At 40.6% G+C, this 18838-nt stretch overlaps 1 protein-coding gene across 14 annotated transcripts in view; it reads left to right on the top strand.

Annotated features, from left to right (window-relative positions):
* Positions 1 to 18838, top strand: part of NCKAP5 (NCK associated protein 5) — a 436628-nt gene that overhangs the window by 284305 nt on the left and 133485 nt on the right. For 13 of the 14 annotated variants that reach the window (XM_040560984.1, XM_040560986.1, XM_040560985.1 and 10 more), the window contains one exon: positions 16187 to 16277. In XM_040560984.1, coding sequence (XP_040416918.1) covers positions 16187 to 16277 — 91 coding nt within the window. The remainder of the gene's footprint in view (positions 1 to 16186; positions 16278 to 18838) is intronic. The other variant, XM_040560987.1, reaches the window with a different exon arrangement.

The following is an 18838-nucleotide window of genomic DNA, read 5'->3' as shown; positions in this document are numbered from 1 at the left end:
TCCTTTTGGTAATCTGAATTTATTTTGAAATGACTCATTAATGATGAGCTTAACAAGGGTAAAAAAAATTATTATGGTGCTAGCACTATCTTGATAAAAATACTGTCATTGTCTTTATTTTATAATAATCTTGAAATAAAAGCGCTGTTTAGAAGATACTGATAAAACAGGCAAATATGGATAATTTACAAATTACTATTATGGCAGTTATTTTAAAAATAAAGTGATCGTGGACAATCTAAAATAATTCTATTTCATTTTAGTTCCATTTTGCAGTCAGTCCTAGCATTAGATTTTCTGCAAGATGACATTACTTGCATTTGTGTCAGCTCGGATTGCCTTGGCTGTGAAGACAGCGAGCAGGGAGACCTACACCATCAGCACTCCACTGGTCTGGATGCAGTCTTTTAGCAGAGTTATGACGTTTGTCCTCTTGCTTTATTGTTCCTTCTACCTCCTATTCCCTGCCATCTCTCTAAGGCTAGCTGTGCTGGGAAGAGCTTTGTCTTCCAGGGGACCTGCAGCCTGGTGATTTTTAGCCAACCATCACCCTGCCCCTGATCTGCAGCAGATTGAGGGCACAGCGCTGACCTGGCCTCTCCTGTTCACATCTGTAATGAGCATGGTATTTGTTCCTTATGACCACAACATTAAAACCTGAGTGAATTACTATAATTGTCATAAAACTTTGCGTTGTAACTGAGTGAGCAGGAGTCTAAGTTGCCTCCTATACCCACAGGTTACATTACATTTGTTTAAGGACTGGAGAGTCCTGCCCTTCCCCCTGTCCAGCTATGGATATAAAAGGACTTGATGTACCTTCTTCTCACGTTACCAGAATCCTGTCACACACAGTTTCCTGCCCTATGTAGTGTTTTTGCTCACGAGGAAGGTAAGCTGTCCTTCCTTTCTGAAGAACAAACAGAATTTTTAAGGCTGTCGCGCTGTGAGCTGCTGTTCAGCATTTTTCCCATATATCCAGCCCAGCCTCTCTCCCATCTCTTCCATATATCTCTATGGCTTTTTTGTTGGTATTGCCCTTTCTGCTTATGAACACTGCTATCTAAATTGGGTTTTCAGAAGTTGGTCTCCTGCATTGTAAGGGTGTACTTATAAGATAATGATTGTTTTCTTTCAACTTTTTGTATTAATTAAGTATTCAAAAGGATCTTTTTCTCTGTGTTGATTCTTGCTTTGAGGGGGGAAACAAGTTCCCTCAGGAGAACTACTAAATTATTTCTTAGTACAGCGGGCTTATGAAGCTTTGTTTCAGCCAGATTAGCTAAAATACATGTTCTCACTTCACTTAAATCACAAAGACCCTGATTCTGTGAAATGAACTGGTAATTCGATGAAATGACTTCTGACCAAAGCTATTCAATTTTGCAGTAATTCATGTGGGTACATGTTGAAGCTGGTAGACACAGTACTTTCTAGTCATCTAATTTTTCTGCATTCCACTGACAAACTCAGAATCTTGCAAAAGGTTGAATTTCATGTGTTACAGATATTTCCCTAGGCTGTAATGGCAGACCTTTATGTTCAGTATCTGTTCTGTAAGACTAGGAAAAAAGTGCCTAATTGGTTCATGACTGAAGAATTTTATTTGCTGAGCCTAATTCTTTGAGTTATCTTAACATAAGTACACGTATTCCTGAGTGATCTCCCACTTACATGGTAGCACAAATCTCATGCGTGAGCATAAGCATAAGTTTATAGTGAGCTGTTGAAATTAACATTACATCTAATGTTCATTTCTGAAGCCAGAAATGTAAGCTCTGTATGTTATCTCTTTGCTGTTCCCTGGATAAACTTTTGCTTAACAAATGTGCCAGCCCTCTCTTCTCTACAGTAACTCTATTCTGCTTTGCAGAGGTTGAGAATCTGTCCTCTGAAATTGAAATACCTGAAGTTTTTTATGGAGCTGAGGCTATTTGGATCATATTGCAAAACATGATGGAATATGATCCACTGTCTGGCTGCAAGAAAGCTGATTAAAATTGCATCTTTGTGGATTTATTTTGAAGGCTGCTTCTGAAATGTGGAAGCACAGAAAGCATGGTATTTTCTTTATAGAGCACAGGTGGCAAGAATTTACATTTCTCAAAACTTTCATGTTATCTCAGACCTGATCATGGAGACAGTCCTCATCTTGAAGGGAGAGAGAGAATGAATACGGGAGCATTCTTCTGTCTCTGGTGAATCTTTGATTAATACTTCACTGGTATTTATTATCATCGTAAAGCCATTATGAAATAGAAACTGTTAAATCAATTTTCAGAGGAAAATCTGAAACAAAACCACAGAGGTATCCTGTCACAGTGTGAAGTCTTGAAGAAGGGCTTCTCAAATCTCAGGCTGATGTGTTAACTGTCAGATCTTCCTTTCTGAAGCAAATGCGGTTGATTTCAAGTTTGTCCTCTTGTTTAGATATTATGGAAAAAAAGTAAATTCTAAATAGTCATGTTAAATATTAATAGGAAAAATAACTTTATAGGAAACACTGATGAGCTTCCCAATAAATACTACTTTTATAAAAGGCCTAACCTTTGTTTCATTTTAGTTGTGTACTGTGAGAAGTAAACAGGGTAATGTTCAACTAGTGCATTATTTAGAGATTTTTTGAGTACATTTTGAAAGCCTCATACAGAGCTTTGTTCACAGGATTCCCATTAAACACAATGGGAGCTGTATGGCTAAAATCCTGCAAAGCAGTTTTAAAATGTATCCCGTGCTGTGCTGAAGATAGATGATTAAAGAATGAGTGCTTGAAAAGGAAGGAGAGAGCGATGTTGTGATTCTCCATTTAGGGCTATAGTTAGACTAAAAATCCTTCTCTAAACCCTTCATAAATGATGTTCTGTTGGAAGTCCAAGCTAATAGCTCTCTTGTTTCTGAAAATGAAATTCCAATACTATGCAAATAATCATACATTTGCATCTTTGAGATGCCTAGATGTCTAGATGTCCTCTCTCTTCTTTTGTCTTTACATTTACCTTTTTGTTCTTGATGTTGATCTGCTCTAGTCTTTTTGTTTTCTTATGTCTTGCTTACATTTGCATATCCTTTTATCTTCTTTTCCTTAAAGTTCTCTTAGATCTTTTATGCCGTTTTCTTTATTTCTGATTCTCATGCCATGCTCTTTTCTCTTTCTCTCCATTCACTCCTTAAAAAGCTTTCTCAAAACTTTTCCCTCTCTTTTCCCTCTTTGTTTATAAGTATTTCCTTCTTCTCTCTTCTCCTAATCCAAATCTTAGTTTGTCTAGTTGTTCTACACCCCTTTACCTTCTCTTCTTGTTCTTTTTTTTTTCTTCTTCCATATTGACAGCTGCCCAGCCCTCTGAAGTGTCCTTTCCTCTTCTAACCCAATTACTGTCATCAGACAACCTACATCCTGAACCTACAAGGCAAGGAAGATTTCAGACACTGCGTCTGATACAGGGGCAGTAAGTTCAGCAGGGGAAAAGTGGGAACATGCTGCAGTGGAACATACACATACATACACAAAGCTTCTTCTGTATATTTTAGTGTAAATCATACACAGAGAAACACAAATGTTTTCATCCTGTCTTTATTCAATTAATCTCCAAGATAATGCAATTAAAAAAGGTGAGCTTCAATAGTGTAGAATTTGGCATTTTGAGCTGATGTGATCAGGTTTTTGTTTCCTGTTGTTGTGTCATACAACGGATAATGGTTGTGACCAAGTAATGTGTTTGGAAAGATATGAAAGGTATGGGGAGTGCTTTATGCCACTTAACAGAATCACAAAAATGTTTTTTTTCTTTTTTTTTTTTTAATGCAGCTGTTAAATCTTCTGCTTGAATCTTACTTGCACCTTGATATTCTTCCCTTCCTTTTTTTTCCCCTTCTATTAGGGTTGCACGCCTAGAAAGGGAGAACACTAAAAGTGATTGATGGCAAAATGTTTCATATCGGGTACTTTCTGATTCTCTTGTGACCAGATCACAAATAATTTAATTCAGCTCTTCTTGTTCATTGGCATCAAGGATGATGATGCTTTATGTGACGCCATTCCAGCCCTCTTCTCTGTGCATTGTCCTGTATTTTTATTGCCTCATTATCAACGGCTTAGTTGTAGAAGAGCTGTCAATACAGTTTTAAGAGAGATTACCACTATCTAATGATACAGCCAATTAAGCCCTTGGAGACCATTATTCTAACCATGTATTACTTCTTTAGGCCCTTTTGCTATGTTACTAGGGTTTGGAAATCTATAACCAGGAAGTTTTTGTTCTTATGTCTCCAACATGATTTGTTTTCATGGTTGTTTTCTAACCACCTGAAATTTGAAACTGGGGGAGTAATTACTTCTATGTCTCAGGTTTCTTTGGTAGTAGGTATGTGTTGCTGTTAACTGAATCTGGCCTCCACAAGAATCAAACTCCTTTTGAGCTGGGCACCATTAGAATAGAAAACTGCCTTGTTCCAGGGCACTGCGGCAGGAAACCCGTGCTGGAGGAGGCATTCTTCAGGCTCAGGAGAAGGCATTTGGCATTCATTATCCTGGCAGTCATTCCCCATCTACTTTGGGGGAAAAACATATAAATATTTCGTTTAAATTACTTATTATTTTAAGTTGGTCATTTGAAAATCTAGACACAGTGTTGGAAAGGTGTCAGAATGCCACTGTTTGTAGAATCACAGAACATCCCAGGTTGGAAGGGACCCACAAGGATCCTCGAGTCCAACTCTTGTCTCCACATAGGACCACCCAAAACCAGACCCCATATCTGAGAGCAGTGTCCAAACTCTGCTTGAACTCCGGCAGGTTCAGTGCTTTGACCACTGCTCTGGGGAGCCTGTCCCAGTGCCCGACCACCCTCTGGGTGCAGAACCTTTCCCTAACCCCCAGCCTGACCCTCCCCTGTCCCAGCTCCACGCCGTTCCCTCGGGTCCTGTCGCTGTCCCCAGAGAGCAGAGCTCAGCGCCTGCCCCTCCGCTCCCCTTGTGAGGGAGCTGCAGGCCGCCGTGAGGCCTCCCCTCAGCCTGCTCTGCTCTGCTCTGGGCCAAACAAACCCATGGACCTCAGCCACTCCTCATACGTCTTCTTCTTTAGACTCTTCCCTATCTTTGTAACCTTGCTTTGGACACTCTCTAACAGTTTTATGTCCTTCTGGTATTGGATCACCCCAAACTGCACACAGTGCTCGAGGTGAGGCCGCACCAGGCAGAGCAAAGTGGGACGATCCCTTCCTTTGACCAGCCAGCAGTGCCATTGTTGATGCACCCCAGGGTGCAGTTGGCCCTCCTGGCTACCAGGGCACCCTGCTGGCTCATGTTCAGCTTGCCATCCAGAGTCCCCACATCCCTTTTTGCAGCCTCTCATCCCCCAGTCTGTACATATATCCAGGGTTGCCCCACCCTGGGTGCAGAATCCAGCTCTCGTTTTTAATTTCATGTGATTGGTGATTGCCCAGCCCTCTAATTTGTCAGGATTTCTCTGCAAGGCCTCTCCACCCTCAAGGGAGTCAACAGTTCCTCCTAATTTAGTATCATCCACAAATTTAATTAGTATGCGTTCGAGTCCTGCATCTAGATCATTCATAAAAAAAAAAGTTTCTTTCAGGAAGATTTCAGCCTTGGGAAATAAAATCCTATGCACGTTTTCCATGTTAAAAAACTTCACCGGGGTTTAGCTAATGTCATGGTAGGCCATCCCTGTGTGCCTGCACAGTCTCCCTGACCAGCAGAGTTACGTGAGGAGGTCCTAGTCACACAGAGAGGGCATCAGCAGTTCATGAAGTGTACCAGGAAAACCCTTGATCGTAGTTGATCAGTCAAGAACTGTCTCATACTCCCTGTTTGTAAAGGTCTATTTGAACATTCAGAGCAAGCTTTCTGCTGAGGAGAAAAACGGAATGACATATTCTAGATACACCTACAATAGCACACTGTCCCCCTTAGGAATTAAAATGTTAATGTATCATTATATGAAACACAGAAATCACTTGGAATATTCCTACACATTTCATCCACCTTTGCTGGTCTCATATGTAGAGGCTTTCAGAAAGCAATAGCTGAATTGAAAATCTCAAGTTTTTTTCTGGTCTTATTCTGCTCTTTATGAGCTGTAATTTGGAAAGGCTAAGTTGAACAGGTTAAGAGAAATTATATTTATTAAGACTCCATGTTGTCTTTAAAAGTATTTCTAAGCAACTCGCAAGGTTGGGAACTTGTCTTTTTCATGCTGTTCTGTTGATTCTTGCTGTTCTTTGTATTTGTGAACATCTGAGGTAATTCGTTTTGGGGGGCATCTGAGTTCAAAGTGTAAATCTTTCCTGACATACTTGAGTCCTGTGTAGTTACATCTGCAGGAGTTTGGCCTTTGTGCCTTTGCAGTAGGTGGTACGGTATCAGGAAAAGGCTGGTGCTCTCTTTCGAATTTGATTTTTAATGTAAGGTATAGTTTACTGAACTAAACCAGGAGTGGTTTAATGTTGTTTAGTTAGACTCCCATTAGCTCCCATTAGTACTTATTTTTTTATAGACATTAAATTCACAAATAGCATTTTAAGAGAAAAATACGCTAGAAAAACTTCCCAGTCTTTGTCTCTCAAGGCACTGGGGCATGTTGCACAGAGTTAAATATAATGAAACTTTCCGAAAAAACTTTAATGATTTATATATTTAGTGGTCACGTAATCAAAAGAATTATGTATCTTTCTGTACAGCAATAATATGCATCCTCACTAGCCGCTTAATCAAAATAATTATATATTTTAAATGTTTTTCATTCTTTTTGTTGCTAAACAATTGTAGAATGGTGAGAGATAAATATCTTTTTATATCATTTCACAAGTCCTCCAGGTTTCATTTTAATGCAGAATGGTAGAAATGTCAGAATGATAAAAAGACAGAATGAAGTTTTTGATACCATACCTCATTCCAGATCGAACGGCTTGTTTAAGGTTATGTGAGCACGAGCATAAGCTATTCATTGAAATGTGTGAAACATTAACATGTCAGTAAAGAGACAGAAAAACTACCAGTTTATTTGAAGTTACTCAAATATTTTCTGAGATACAGAGCGCAAATCACTGATGAAAGGACCTTAAGATTTGTTGTCATATCAGCAGAAAGATACGAAGTAGAGAGGACCTCATCTGCTGCTTAGACCCAGCACAGTGAACGGTTGGCATCCTGGCTTCTAACACTGATATTGGCCATGTTATTTAACCCTGCTGTGTCTTTTTATTCACCTGTAAGATAAAAATATAGTATATTGTGTTAACGTGCATAATCACAGCACAAAAGCTGTGAACCTCAGACCTCTCACAAGTACGTTCTGGGATGAGGACTCACATCACTGATCTTTCGGAGGGAATAACCATATTTGCTAGCACAGGGTGAGTTATGATAACTAAAGCTAATCTGATCTGTCAGTTAGAAGAACAAACTCCACTTTGTGATAAATCATCCTTGGATTTTTATTGCTGTTGTTCACTACTGGGAAAATGTCTATACTTTCAATGGATTTCCCAGATGTGTGAATTGGAAAGGTACTGCTACTACGTGTGTTGTGAAAGGTAACTAATAGTGAAACTGTCACCAAACATGAACACACCTAGGGAGAATCTAAATTTATAGGTGAAAATGTTACGGTAAAGAAAATACTGTTATTTATTGGTTCCATTAAGTTGGCATTTTACTTACAGAAAACCTTATCCACCCATCTTCCCAGGGGCTTTCCAGATATTTGTCACAGCCCTGGAACTGTCTCAAATCTCCTATAAGATATGCAAAGAGGTGGAGCTATGAAGAGAGTGAAATAACTTCATATTATGTAGAGTTTGAGATTGGAATCCAGAATCTGATGGCCTAAAAAAGCCTTCACTGGAGAGGCTGAAAACATCATGATAATTTCTGTAGTAGAAAAAAAAAATCCTCCTCTTTTTAGCTTTCTTTCAGCTGCTGTCTGCACGCTGGACAGTACAGGTGGGTGTCTACTACAGTGCTTTGCGGTCTGAGCCTGAGAGTTTCCTGATGGGCTGCCTAGTGTGAAAATGCAGGAGAACCACTAGTTTGCATTGTGGGCAGTGGGCAAATGCTCACAGATGACAGACATGGCTTTCAGCTTGTGCTTCTCTGTATCTCTTCAACCCCACAAAAGCTGCCTCCGTTCATGGCAAACAGAGAAATTCATGTAGCCATGTCAGCACATACAGGTTGAAGCTGTGACTCCAAGTGGGAACACAAACTTTCAGTTTTGGGTGGCATTACATTCCCGTAAGTACTTGAAAGCAACAGTGGTTTGTCTGTATCAGGATGCTTATACATACAAAATTAAATATGTGTTTGGGGGAGCTGGTAGATGCATCTATTCACCTATCTGGGTGTTTGCAAATATGGAAAAACAAGTATTTGTTTAAAATATAGAAAACAGGGAGGGAGGAGTAAAAAATCATTGCTTGAAATTGGAAATATTTGCAGTCTGGTCATATAGTTGTCTGTAATCTTTCCGATATCTTTTAGATATGCTGAAACACTGCAACTATTTCTGGTGCCTCCAGCATGAATAAAGTTTGAATTTATGAGCATATGTTTAAGCTGACATGAGAATTAGCTTTCGCTATGTGTCTGCTTCTATCCATTTATAGCTAATGAAAATATCTCCTTTCATAAGGTCCCGAATGTGTTACTGGGGAGTTGTAGGAGGGACAGTCTTAGCATTTGAAAAATCCTTTCCGTAGCCTGTAAGCAGCTTTTCTGTGAGGCTTAGTCTTGGACTATATTTTGTTTAATCCTCCTCCATGCCTGTAACTTACAAAATCTTACATGGGGCTGGTGATGGAAGACACCCATACAGTCCATATGGCATTTGTCTATCTGTCAACACAGAAATAAACATTACCACTGGTTTCTATTGCAGCTCAGAAACTTTTTGCTGTAGGTATAAGTTTGATGATTGAAATCTGTATGGCTGAAAGAGACGATGGAAACGTTTCCAACTTTTCCTGGCTCCAACGGTAGTTAGAGCAGTTTCAGAGAAATGTCAGGTCTGCCATTGCACGATGACAGAGTTCAGGCTTGCGTGGGTGCAGTGATGTGCCAATGCTGAGGTCTTCCAAAATCCCACCCCACTTATCACAGGCTTGTGACATGTACATTATTTTCAGGATACCTTGAAAATTTCCAGTGGGTTCAATCACCAGCGATTCAACTAAGTACATGTTGTACTCAGTGCTTCAACCCTGTGTAATTTGCAAGTGGTGGTAGGGCTAGTGGAGAGAGCATATGGCTTGGTTCTCCACTTGAAGGAAGGGTCCTTCTCCACTCGTGTTAATAGGGCTTGAGACCTGATTTATTTTGGCATGGCCTCACAATAATTGCCCTCATCTTGCACAAGATGCTTTGTTTGTTTTATGTGCCGCTGTTGGGTAGATAGCTTGCCCTGCAGGCAAAAGTTTGAGCAGGTTCCGAGTGCTTTCGGAAGAATGGCTTAGCATCAGCGTGTGAGCAGAGCACGGCTGGCGCAGTTTGGCTTTGCCACCAGCAAAAGCCCCGGGGCTGAGCGGGCTGCTCCGAGCCTGCGGTGGGGACGGGGCCGCACTGGGGCTGCCGTGGGAGGCTTTGCCTTGGTATTCCTGCGGTGGTGAGCCGGGGCTGGCAAAAAGAATGAGTTAAACGTACCTCACAGGTTACATGGGCGTCTTTCTGTTGGTGTTGTAGAGGGTGTTAGTACTTTCTTTTCCAGCTGAAATGCTAAGGCTGGATTTTGTGCAATCTGTAGGCTTTGCCCAGCGCGCTGCTATAAGGCACGTACCGGTGTCATATCCTAAGCAGAACTGAAAACGCCGAGAAAACCCCTTGGGGTTTAGAGCCTCAACATTGCCCATCTGTCACTTCTCTTTAAAGTTTACCACGTATCTGTTTTCACTTCTGTCTTTGCTTTTTTAAAATCCATTTTCAATATCTGAATTATTTGAAGAAGCTTGCGTCCGTCACCGGGCTGCCTACCATTCGAGGCCGTGCTCTGGTTCACAGGAGCGACAGGGCTGCAGCGAGCCCTGGGAAGGGCACAGGGGCTGGGCAGAGCCAGCCCTTTGGAGAGCTGCTGAATGAACTGATACCAGGTACAAGGATGCAGCGAACAGGAGCAGTTGTTTGCTGAGCTCTTTGTGTTTCTGACGTGGCCTGTAAAGCCCCTTTGATATTTTCTCTGTTTAAAAAGTCCAGCGTTTAATCTAAAATCTGGATTCGTTGTTTGTGAGGGGGAGGTATGCTTGTTTATTCTGAAGCCTTTTGGTAGCCTGAGGAACTCACCGTAAGGAAGAAGTCTCATCTTTGAACATCGCTGGGTCCTGTCGGAGTGGTGAGGGACGTGAGGTGCAGGTAGCCCAAAACGTGAAGTTTGAGTGAGCGATATTTAGTCATGGTGCTTCACAGGAGTGCCTGGGCAGAGCGGGCAGAGGCTGAAGGAGCTGAGACTCCACCACATGGGAACATGTTCCTTGGTCCACAATCGGTCTGTAGGGAAGGGTCAAGACAGCTCAAGGACCTGAAACCTAGGCCACATCTCCAGGGAGGCTGTAACTAGAAATAGCAATGAGCAAACCTGAGCTGGAGACTGCCCGGGGAGAGACAAGAAGCTCCACTGTCTCACAGAGAGGAGCTGGAATAAAATACCCACCTGAGAGTTCAGAATACACAGAGGAAGTTAAGCTAAAGATGCAGAAGGATCTGCTATCGATACTTTTGTCTACGGCTTTAAAAAGAGTCCCGTGCCTGTTGCATGGCATGGGAAAATGGAAAAAATGAAATACAAACTTCAACTGCTTCAGTAAGGCTCTGTAGAAACACCTCTACAGAGGTGTACAAGGCTGTAAGTCAGGATAAAGCTGCAGGAATCGTTGTGACATGCCTTTGAAATAACCACCGAGTACCGTCACCTCAGCTTGAGGGTGATGAAGAGGGAGGGTGATGGCACCTAGCAAAAGGTAGCAGCCAGCCTGTGGAAACATTGAAGGAAATAGGTCACGGGAGAAGGGGCTGGAACTGTCGTGCACCTTCCAGAGCTGCAGTGACTACGTGCTACCTGTCCCTTGGGGGGAGAGTCATAAACTGGGCTGTGGGGATGCGGCTGAGCATAGTGAAGGCTACACAGAGTGTATATCCCCTGTGCTGGAAGGGGAATCGAAGATCAGGATTTATGGAAAGGCTTTTTTTTTTTTTTTCTCAAGGAGAGCTTGCTCTGTCACAAAAAGGTTTTCGGTCTGGGGAGATCAAACACCTCTAAGCGATACGCCGCAGAGGACCACAAGAGAAAAGGAGTTTCCTCTGCAGTGAGACAGGGCATAAAGGCGTGTGCGGTACAGTGGGGAGCTGGTCGGAGAAAATCCCCTCTTTATGTGAAACCGCAGTGGTGAACTGTGAGATAGACGTCTGTCAAGGAAGGAAATCCGTAAACCTCACTGAACAGGGTCTGAAAGCCCTTTTGGGGAAGGATATGTACGGGGAAGGTTCTGCAGAGTTGGAGGGATGAGAAAACCGGACATCCGTGCCTCCTGGAATGGTGTATGTGAGGGAACTTTAATTCCTGTATGGAATTAAATTCTGTTCTTGGGGAGGACCCCAGTAAAATAGTGTATGGCTTTGGTGCACTTGAATAGGCAGAACTGGGACAGGCACAAAATGGGCGAGTTTTCTGACCATGTCCCAGCATTGCTGGGGGACAGAAAATGGAGCTGCCGATTTGTGAGGGTGATGGCCCTAAGAAAAGTGAGAGGACAGTCAGGAACTTGCCGGCCTTTCAGGGAGCTGTCTACCCCAGCAGGGCCTGTCTCGCCAGAAACACACACAGAAAAAAAGCCAAAATAAATAATGTACATTGCAGTTGGGTTGATTTCCTGGTATTCTTGCACCAGCACTGGGCAAATTACATTTTAAAAATGTAGGAATGACTGATTTTGTTTCAGGATGCAAGGACCCGCGGGTCATAAATTCAAGTCCTCAGACCCTGTTATCTAATTAATTTCATAAACTGCTCAACTGGCTTAAAGCTGTCCAGGTTTCCCATCCCGTTATGCTTCCTGGCAGGCTGTTTCGGAGTCTCACTTTTTAAGTGATTAAAAACATTCTAATTTCAGCTCAAATATATTTGTAGCCACTGCATTTCCATTTTGTTTTATCAGTCATTGACCTTAGCTTGATGTTGTTTTCTTCTCCATGTTACTTTTTCTCACTGGTTCATTTGGGGAAGTCATACCTCTGTGAGCCTGTTCTCTTCGGCTCAGGAAGATAAGTTGTTCAGCCTCTGCTCATGACACAGATTCTCCATTCCTCTAAACAACCTCTGAGCTGCCTCTTCACTGAATCCTCTGTGAGTGAGCTGCTCCTGAACACTGGTAATCGCAATTGCAGATAATATTCCAGATGAAATCTTGACAGTGCTTTCCACAGTAACATTAATATTTTATGTTCCTTAAACTCCTATATTCCTTGAACAGATTCTGGTTTCAGAGTGCCTCATTTCTTTTTCTGCTTAATGCTCTGAGAAATTTATCCTTAGTTCAGGGCTGGTGGAGGACTGTTTTCTTACTCTGACATTTTGTCAAGAAACTTTAAAAAGCTTCTATCAAACACAGGTTTCATTTATTTTTCTCCTGAAGAGAAAATCCATTTTCTTTTTTCTTTCTTTCTTTTTTTTTTTTTTAATATATATAAATTGAAAGGAACACTGCAGTTTAAGAAACTTCAATTTTCTGTTCAAATAATGGATGTAACAAGAATTTTAACGATACAAACTAAGATGCTTCAGATGAGTCGACACTAAACACCACACTAAAAGAAAAGGGAAAAGAAATGTTCTTAAAGTGATTGGAAAATGTAGACTTGGGAATGGAGAGATTTAGAGACCATTTTTGCAGATTGTAACAGCTTGATAGTTATGTAAGATACACAGAATCCTTGAAAAACAGGTTTTTTAGCATCGGCCAGCAAGCAGCCAGAATATATGCGTGGGGGATAGCTATTCTAGATGTAATCGGCAAGTGCTTGATGTTGGAGTGGGTCCATCTAGGATAGTCAAATCGTAACTGAGAGTAGATAACCTTTCGTGGTTACCAGAAGGGGCAAAGGCACGGTTTGATGTGTAGAAATAGCCTTTCATAAAGCGCTTTATTTTTCTGCTTCACTTCCAAAATTTGCATGTCCTCTGGAAGCCTTGTTCAGGGAATAAAACATGGTATTTCGCATTAAATTTACAGAGGCTCAACTGTTCTTGCATTCTTTAAAAGAATTTATACTAAATCTTTCTGGCATATAATGTCACTGTGGGGAGCGTTACAGATTGTGATATAACAATCGCTTTTTAATTACTGCGCCATTAATTCAGGCTTCAAAGAGTCTAATTTATGGGTAAAAAGTCTGAATTATTACCCCATGCCACATTTGGTTAAACAATCCTTCCTAAAAAATGTAGCAAACTGGGATACTAGTGAAGAAGCAGCAGCTTATAAGCTGCAGGAGCGCTGGCCATCGGAGCTCTGCAGTAAATCTGACCAAAAACATATTTCACCTCCTCGTTTGACAGAAACAAGTTTGCTCTTTCCATTTTTGGAGATGCCACGGGTACATAAAGCTTCTGAGCTCCTCTCCGTGCTGGTTTTGCAGTGATGTTACAGCTCAGGCGATGTCTCTGCTATCCCTGTCCTTCAGCTTCATGGCTGTTGACTTCTACAAACTTTTCTAATAGCTGCAAGGAAAACAACAAGTTTCCCCTGCGTTTAGCTGAGCTCTTTGTCAGGTTGCAAATATTATTATGTTGCTTAGAAATTTATGTCCCGCTGGGAGGTGTTTCTAATTGCCACATGAAACAGTGTGCCAGCCAGTCCCTGTAAGGTTTTTGGATGAGATAGGCCTGTTATCCAAAATACCTGACTTTGAAGGGGAAACGACCTACTGAGTTCAATAATTCTGCTTAATTTTTTGGAGCGGTTTATTGGTGATGCTAATATGCAGCTCGACTTTATTCTCATTAATACTATTAGGCCTAAATTGAAGAACTCTGATTTTAGTGAAAGTTGAATCTCTATCCTTTCTCCTATTTGTAGTTGTTTATTATTATTTTTTAACTTTCTATAGGACTAGAGCTGGAATTGCATATGAATATATAAACCTGGTAATTAAAATAAGAACTGTACTACATTGTTAATTTAAAAAATGAAATAGTAAGCACGTTAGGAAAGGAAATACAAGGATACTTGTGTTGTGAACCACAAAAAGATTTGTTCTTTTGTGTAAAATGAATCTGATTAAGGTCAGCCTGTGAACAGAAATGGTTCCAATCTGCAAGTGAAAAACTGCACCACTGTCTGCACGAGAGATTAGAGCTGGCTTATTTTTATTCACATTTGGTCAACAGATGGTCCAACTATTCTGTGGGCATTCTGGCAATGTAGAAGTCTGCACATCAATGACAAAAAAACCAATCATACATCTAAGTAAAATGTCAGTGGGCACCTTGGTAGAATGAATACCTCACAGGGTCAGCTTCTTGAAAAGTAGCCTAGCTGGCTGACTTGAAAGGAGAAAACCTAGTAAAACCTCGTATTATTGCTACGTTAGCCAATACCATTCACTCTGATAAGACTGAAAGAACAAAAAGGCTACGAGGCAGACATAGCTTATATAAAAGATAATGTTATTGGCCTCTGGCCAGAGCAGTTAGCTAATATTTGCTGTCTCACTAGATTGTTACCTTAGAAATAAAATAAAATAATAATAAAAAAAGATATGCTGTGAATAATTCTGCTCAATTGCATTTGCAAAGAATGGTACACAAAAGTCGTGTTTCCCTAAACACAGTAGGAATGAGCAACAGACATTTTCTAGCCTGACATTCCTAGGAATATTGGCTCTTTTTTCAAGGTTGCAGTTTTGATGTACAGCTTATCTGGCAATATGGCATAAGGTATTCCTCCTCCTCTCCTGCCTTCATGTCACCCTCACACCTATGCCACAGCATTTTTCCTTTCTCCAGCCCCTCTTCCAGCTGGGCTGCTCTTCCAGCTGTGTCTTCCAGACCTAGACAGCTTAAAAGGAGAAGAACAGAAAACAAAAGTGAGCGTCAGAAAAACTTGCATCCGCACAGCTAAGAAGCTGCACAGGGGTGAGAACTCGGGTGAAGGGGAGACGCGCAAGGAGCTGTGTGTGGATGGCACTCCGCAATCTTTGTCCTGAAACCCAGCCTCTTTATGGCTTGGCCATTGCTGCTTCTCTGTTTGTGATCCCTTTCAGCTTCTTACCCATACTCGCAGAGGTGAAACCAGCTGTAGTCCCACTTGCTTGATGTGTAGTTGGTCTCAGTGACATCCCCATAGCCCACAGGATTTAATTTGTGATCTACCTGGAATGGGCCCCTGTGTTTCACAGGCACCTGCAGTGGTCCTCCTGTGCGGAGAGGCAGAATTCTCTGCTCTGTTCTGCCGCCATCCAGGAGGGGTAGCAGTTAACGTTATTCTCAGTCCTGATGTGCTGGATGAATGTGTGAAGAGCAAAGGCAACCTTTGATGGTAGCCATTAATACTTTGTAAAATGAAAGTACAAACCTTCCTTCTTTCACTGATGGAACTGAAGTTGATTACGTTTTCATGAGATGGTTATGCCAGATTGTAGCCTACACTTGCTTTTACATCCCTTTGAAAGGGCAAAGAGGGGTGAATGTATTCAAGCAGCTGTGCATCTATAAACAAATGTACTGGCACACGCTGCTGCACCTATAACATAGAGAGTAAATACTGGTAATGTATTTGACAGCTTGCCTAAATTGCACAAAACTGACAATTGGCTGGCAATACAACAGTTTATTTTGGAATCTGACTGATTTTGTTCCTAAATGATGGTAATTTTTTGATGGTGTTTGGTTACAGTGTTGACATGGTGAGGTTTTTAGCTAACACTTGTTTTTAATTTTTGTAACTGAGCTACAGTAGGATTTTAACAATGCACCTAATTACTGTGCATATTCAAAAGATAAAAGAGTGCCCTTAATGTGTTATTCATAACATGGAGTATGAGAACATTATAAGGCCAGGATTTCCTTTAAATATTAATTTCATGGTAGCCATGGATGCATTAGGCTCTTCTAAAGAAAAAAACACTGAATGCAACTCTAAAATTTTCTTCCATATGGTTGACTTACATAAATGTTTTCATTCTCTAGAATGGAGGAGACAGTAAGAAATCTACTACAGAGCCAAGGATCCCCAGGCCAGAATGGAGAAGGAACTGTCAATATCATGAAGGTATATCAGGTATTAGTGACTTACTGCCTGTTTTCTTGTGTTAGAAACAAAAATCTCACTGCTGAGATAAATGAGTCGCATTGTTTCCTCTATTTGTTATATTAGTTATGAATGTGTGTAAATGGCTGTTGGTACCAGCTACATTTTTCTAGGTGTTTTCTCACCTCAGTTACAGGTTTTCCGTTTTTGTTGACATTGTTATTTGCAGTTGTTGCTTCTCACTCACAGTTTGCAGGGGACAGTGAAACTAGTTTTGAAGGCTTTATTACAGTGTTTATTATTTTAATAAAGTCATATATTCTGGCATCCCTAAAAGACATAGATGTTTTTGGCAACTTGACCTTCAGACTGTGATGGATAATATTTATCAACACATATTCTTACTGGGTTTGAGATTTCCTTACGAATCTGCATAATCTCTTCTTACTGCTTGTAGTAGGTGCATTTTACTCACCTGCTGTAAAGGGAGAGTCTCACGACAGATTATAAGAGGGCAATGATTGTAGAGGTTTTCAAAGGAACTAGGTCTGTTTATGCTGTTTATGAGAAATAACACTTTCCTAATGTACTGCTGTGTTCTGGAAGCAGGGAACATGAGGTGGTAGAAAGCCTTTTTTTAGTCTCTGGAAATGGGAAGATATACATCCCAGTTAACCAGATTTTCTGCACGTTAGTTCTTAAAAAAAGCACCTAATGAAGGTCAGTCCTGTGTTTTCTTATTTTAAAATAGAATAAGCATTTTTAAAGGGTAGGAAATGCTGAAATAATATGTTAAAGTCTGTCACCAGGTAGCAATCCTTCTGATAAGAGATTTTTCATAAAATCGTAGTTACCTTAGTCCTTTCTAATAACCGATGGATCAAATATACAGCCATACAGCTAAACAGAAATGTATACTGGAGAGTATTTATCACTGTAATTGGATTTTCATTTTAAGTTGGAATTGAGGGGAAAAGAACCTTCTAGGTTAACCTTCCAAAATAATCAATTTTTCTTGTTAAAATGATAGCCTGTAAAATTTAATCTCAGGATGAATTAAACTTTTTGTTGAACTCATGATAGAACCATTGTGCTTTCAGAAACTGGTTATAAAAGCATCTGTATTTTACTCACTGCCCTTTGGGATGTGAAAATGAAGCTCAGTTCCCTCCTCTTGGTACAGAGTTTAAATCAATGTTTCCTGCTCACTCCTGCCGCCATACAGTAGGCATTCTGAAGTGGGCTTGGCTTCCGTCTCTGCCTTGGGTGGATTACATGTTTGTCTGTTTATAACAGATGCTGGAATGACTTTATTACCTGCTTTTCTGTGTACTGTTTTACCTTGGAAACCGCACTAAGGTGGTACCACAATTTGTTTTTAACTTCTTTGACGTTTTGTGTTGTGTTTGGTTTTTTTTTGAACTTTGAAGAAAAGTAGGAAAGTATTTTTGTTTCAGTCAAACTGAGGGTTTGGGTGTTTTCTAGGTTTCTTTTGGGAACTAAACCAGAAAAATACTAGCCATGTGGTCTTCTGAGATCTGAAATTTCATGTGCTGCTGTCCTAGAGCAGAGATAAACTCATCATTCCCATTTCAGTACTTTTATATATTTTTTTTCCTTTGTGTTTTATTTGCATTATAATTTTTGAAAAGAGAAAGAATTTGTTGTGTTTATTTTTTTTTCCTTTCTTTGGGGCATAGACATTTGTTGTCTCCTGCCAGCCAGAAGAATGGGTACCATGGTGTGTTTGATGTGCAGTCAGTCTCATGCGCTTATTTTCAGTCCAACAAAAGAAAAAGTTCTGCCCAGTTAGTAACAAGAACGATTCTTATTTCCTTTCAGCTCTAGCAAACAGCATCCTCCACCTAGCAAAGTGCTCTCTAACACTTTTTTCCCTTCTTTCTGGACGTGGGCTTTTCTTTGAATCTGCTAGGTAGTAGTCCAGGTTTATTCCCCAGACAGAGCCTAGCTCTCTTTTAGAATCATAGAATTATTTAGGTTGGAAAAGACTTCTAAGATTATCAAGTCCAACCATTGACTGTTAACCTAGAGTGAAGCCACCTCCATCCCAGGACCTTCAAGGACCCATATGCCTGTTATTCTGGAATTGTTTTTAATTGTGTGCTCCACATTGCATAGCAGCTTCCTTCTCTTCCTGCTCTCTTCTTGTTCTTGGGGAAGTTTTACTGTTTGTTTTAATTTGGCTCATGGTATGCAAGTCAGCTTGCAGTTCAGCAATTTTCATCTCCTTCTTATTGCCAATATGTTGTTTGCCTTGCTTATGAATTTCTTTTCCCAATTTGTGACTCAAAAGCAATGGTTTTTCCTTTCCTGAAGGAAAGTCTACTGCATCATATACCAGTCTGTGATGAGTAAAATAGGTATAAACATGGAACATTTCCATGAATGTTGTGGTTTATTCTTCCTGACGTACCTTTTGTTCATGTTTTATGCCAAACTTTTGAACAGTTTGTTTACTGAAAATATTAACAAATGGCTCTATTCACATGCAAAAGAGAGCATTTCTACCCTCCTACTGTTGTGTAGGCTAGAGGTGGATTCCCTTGTGTGTTTGTTACTCAGTCACCAGG

Source organism: Cygnus olor, chromosome 6 (assembly GCF_009769625.2).
Source record: "Cygnus olor isolate bCygOlo1 chromosome 6, bCygOlo1.pri.v2, whole genome shotgun sequence".
NCBI lineage: Eukaryota > Metazoa > Chordata > Aves > Anseriformes > Anatidae > Cygnus > Cygnus olor.
Note: the sequence above shows the minus strand (reverse complement) of the source record. Positions and strands in the feature narration are given on the sequence as shown.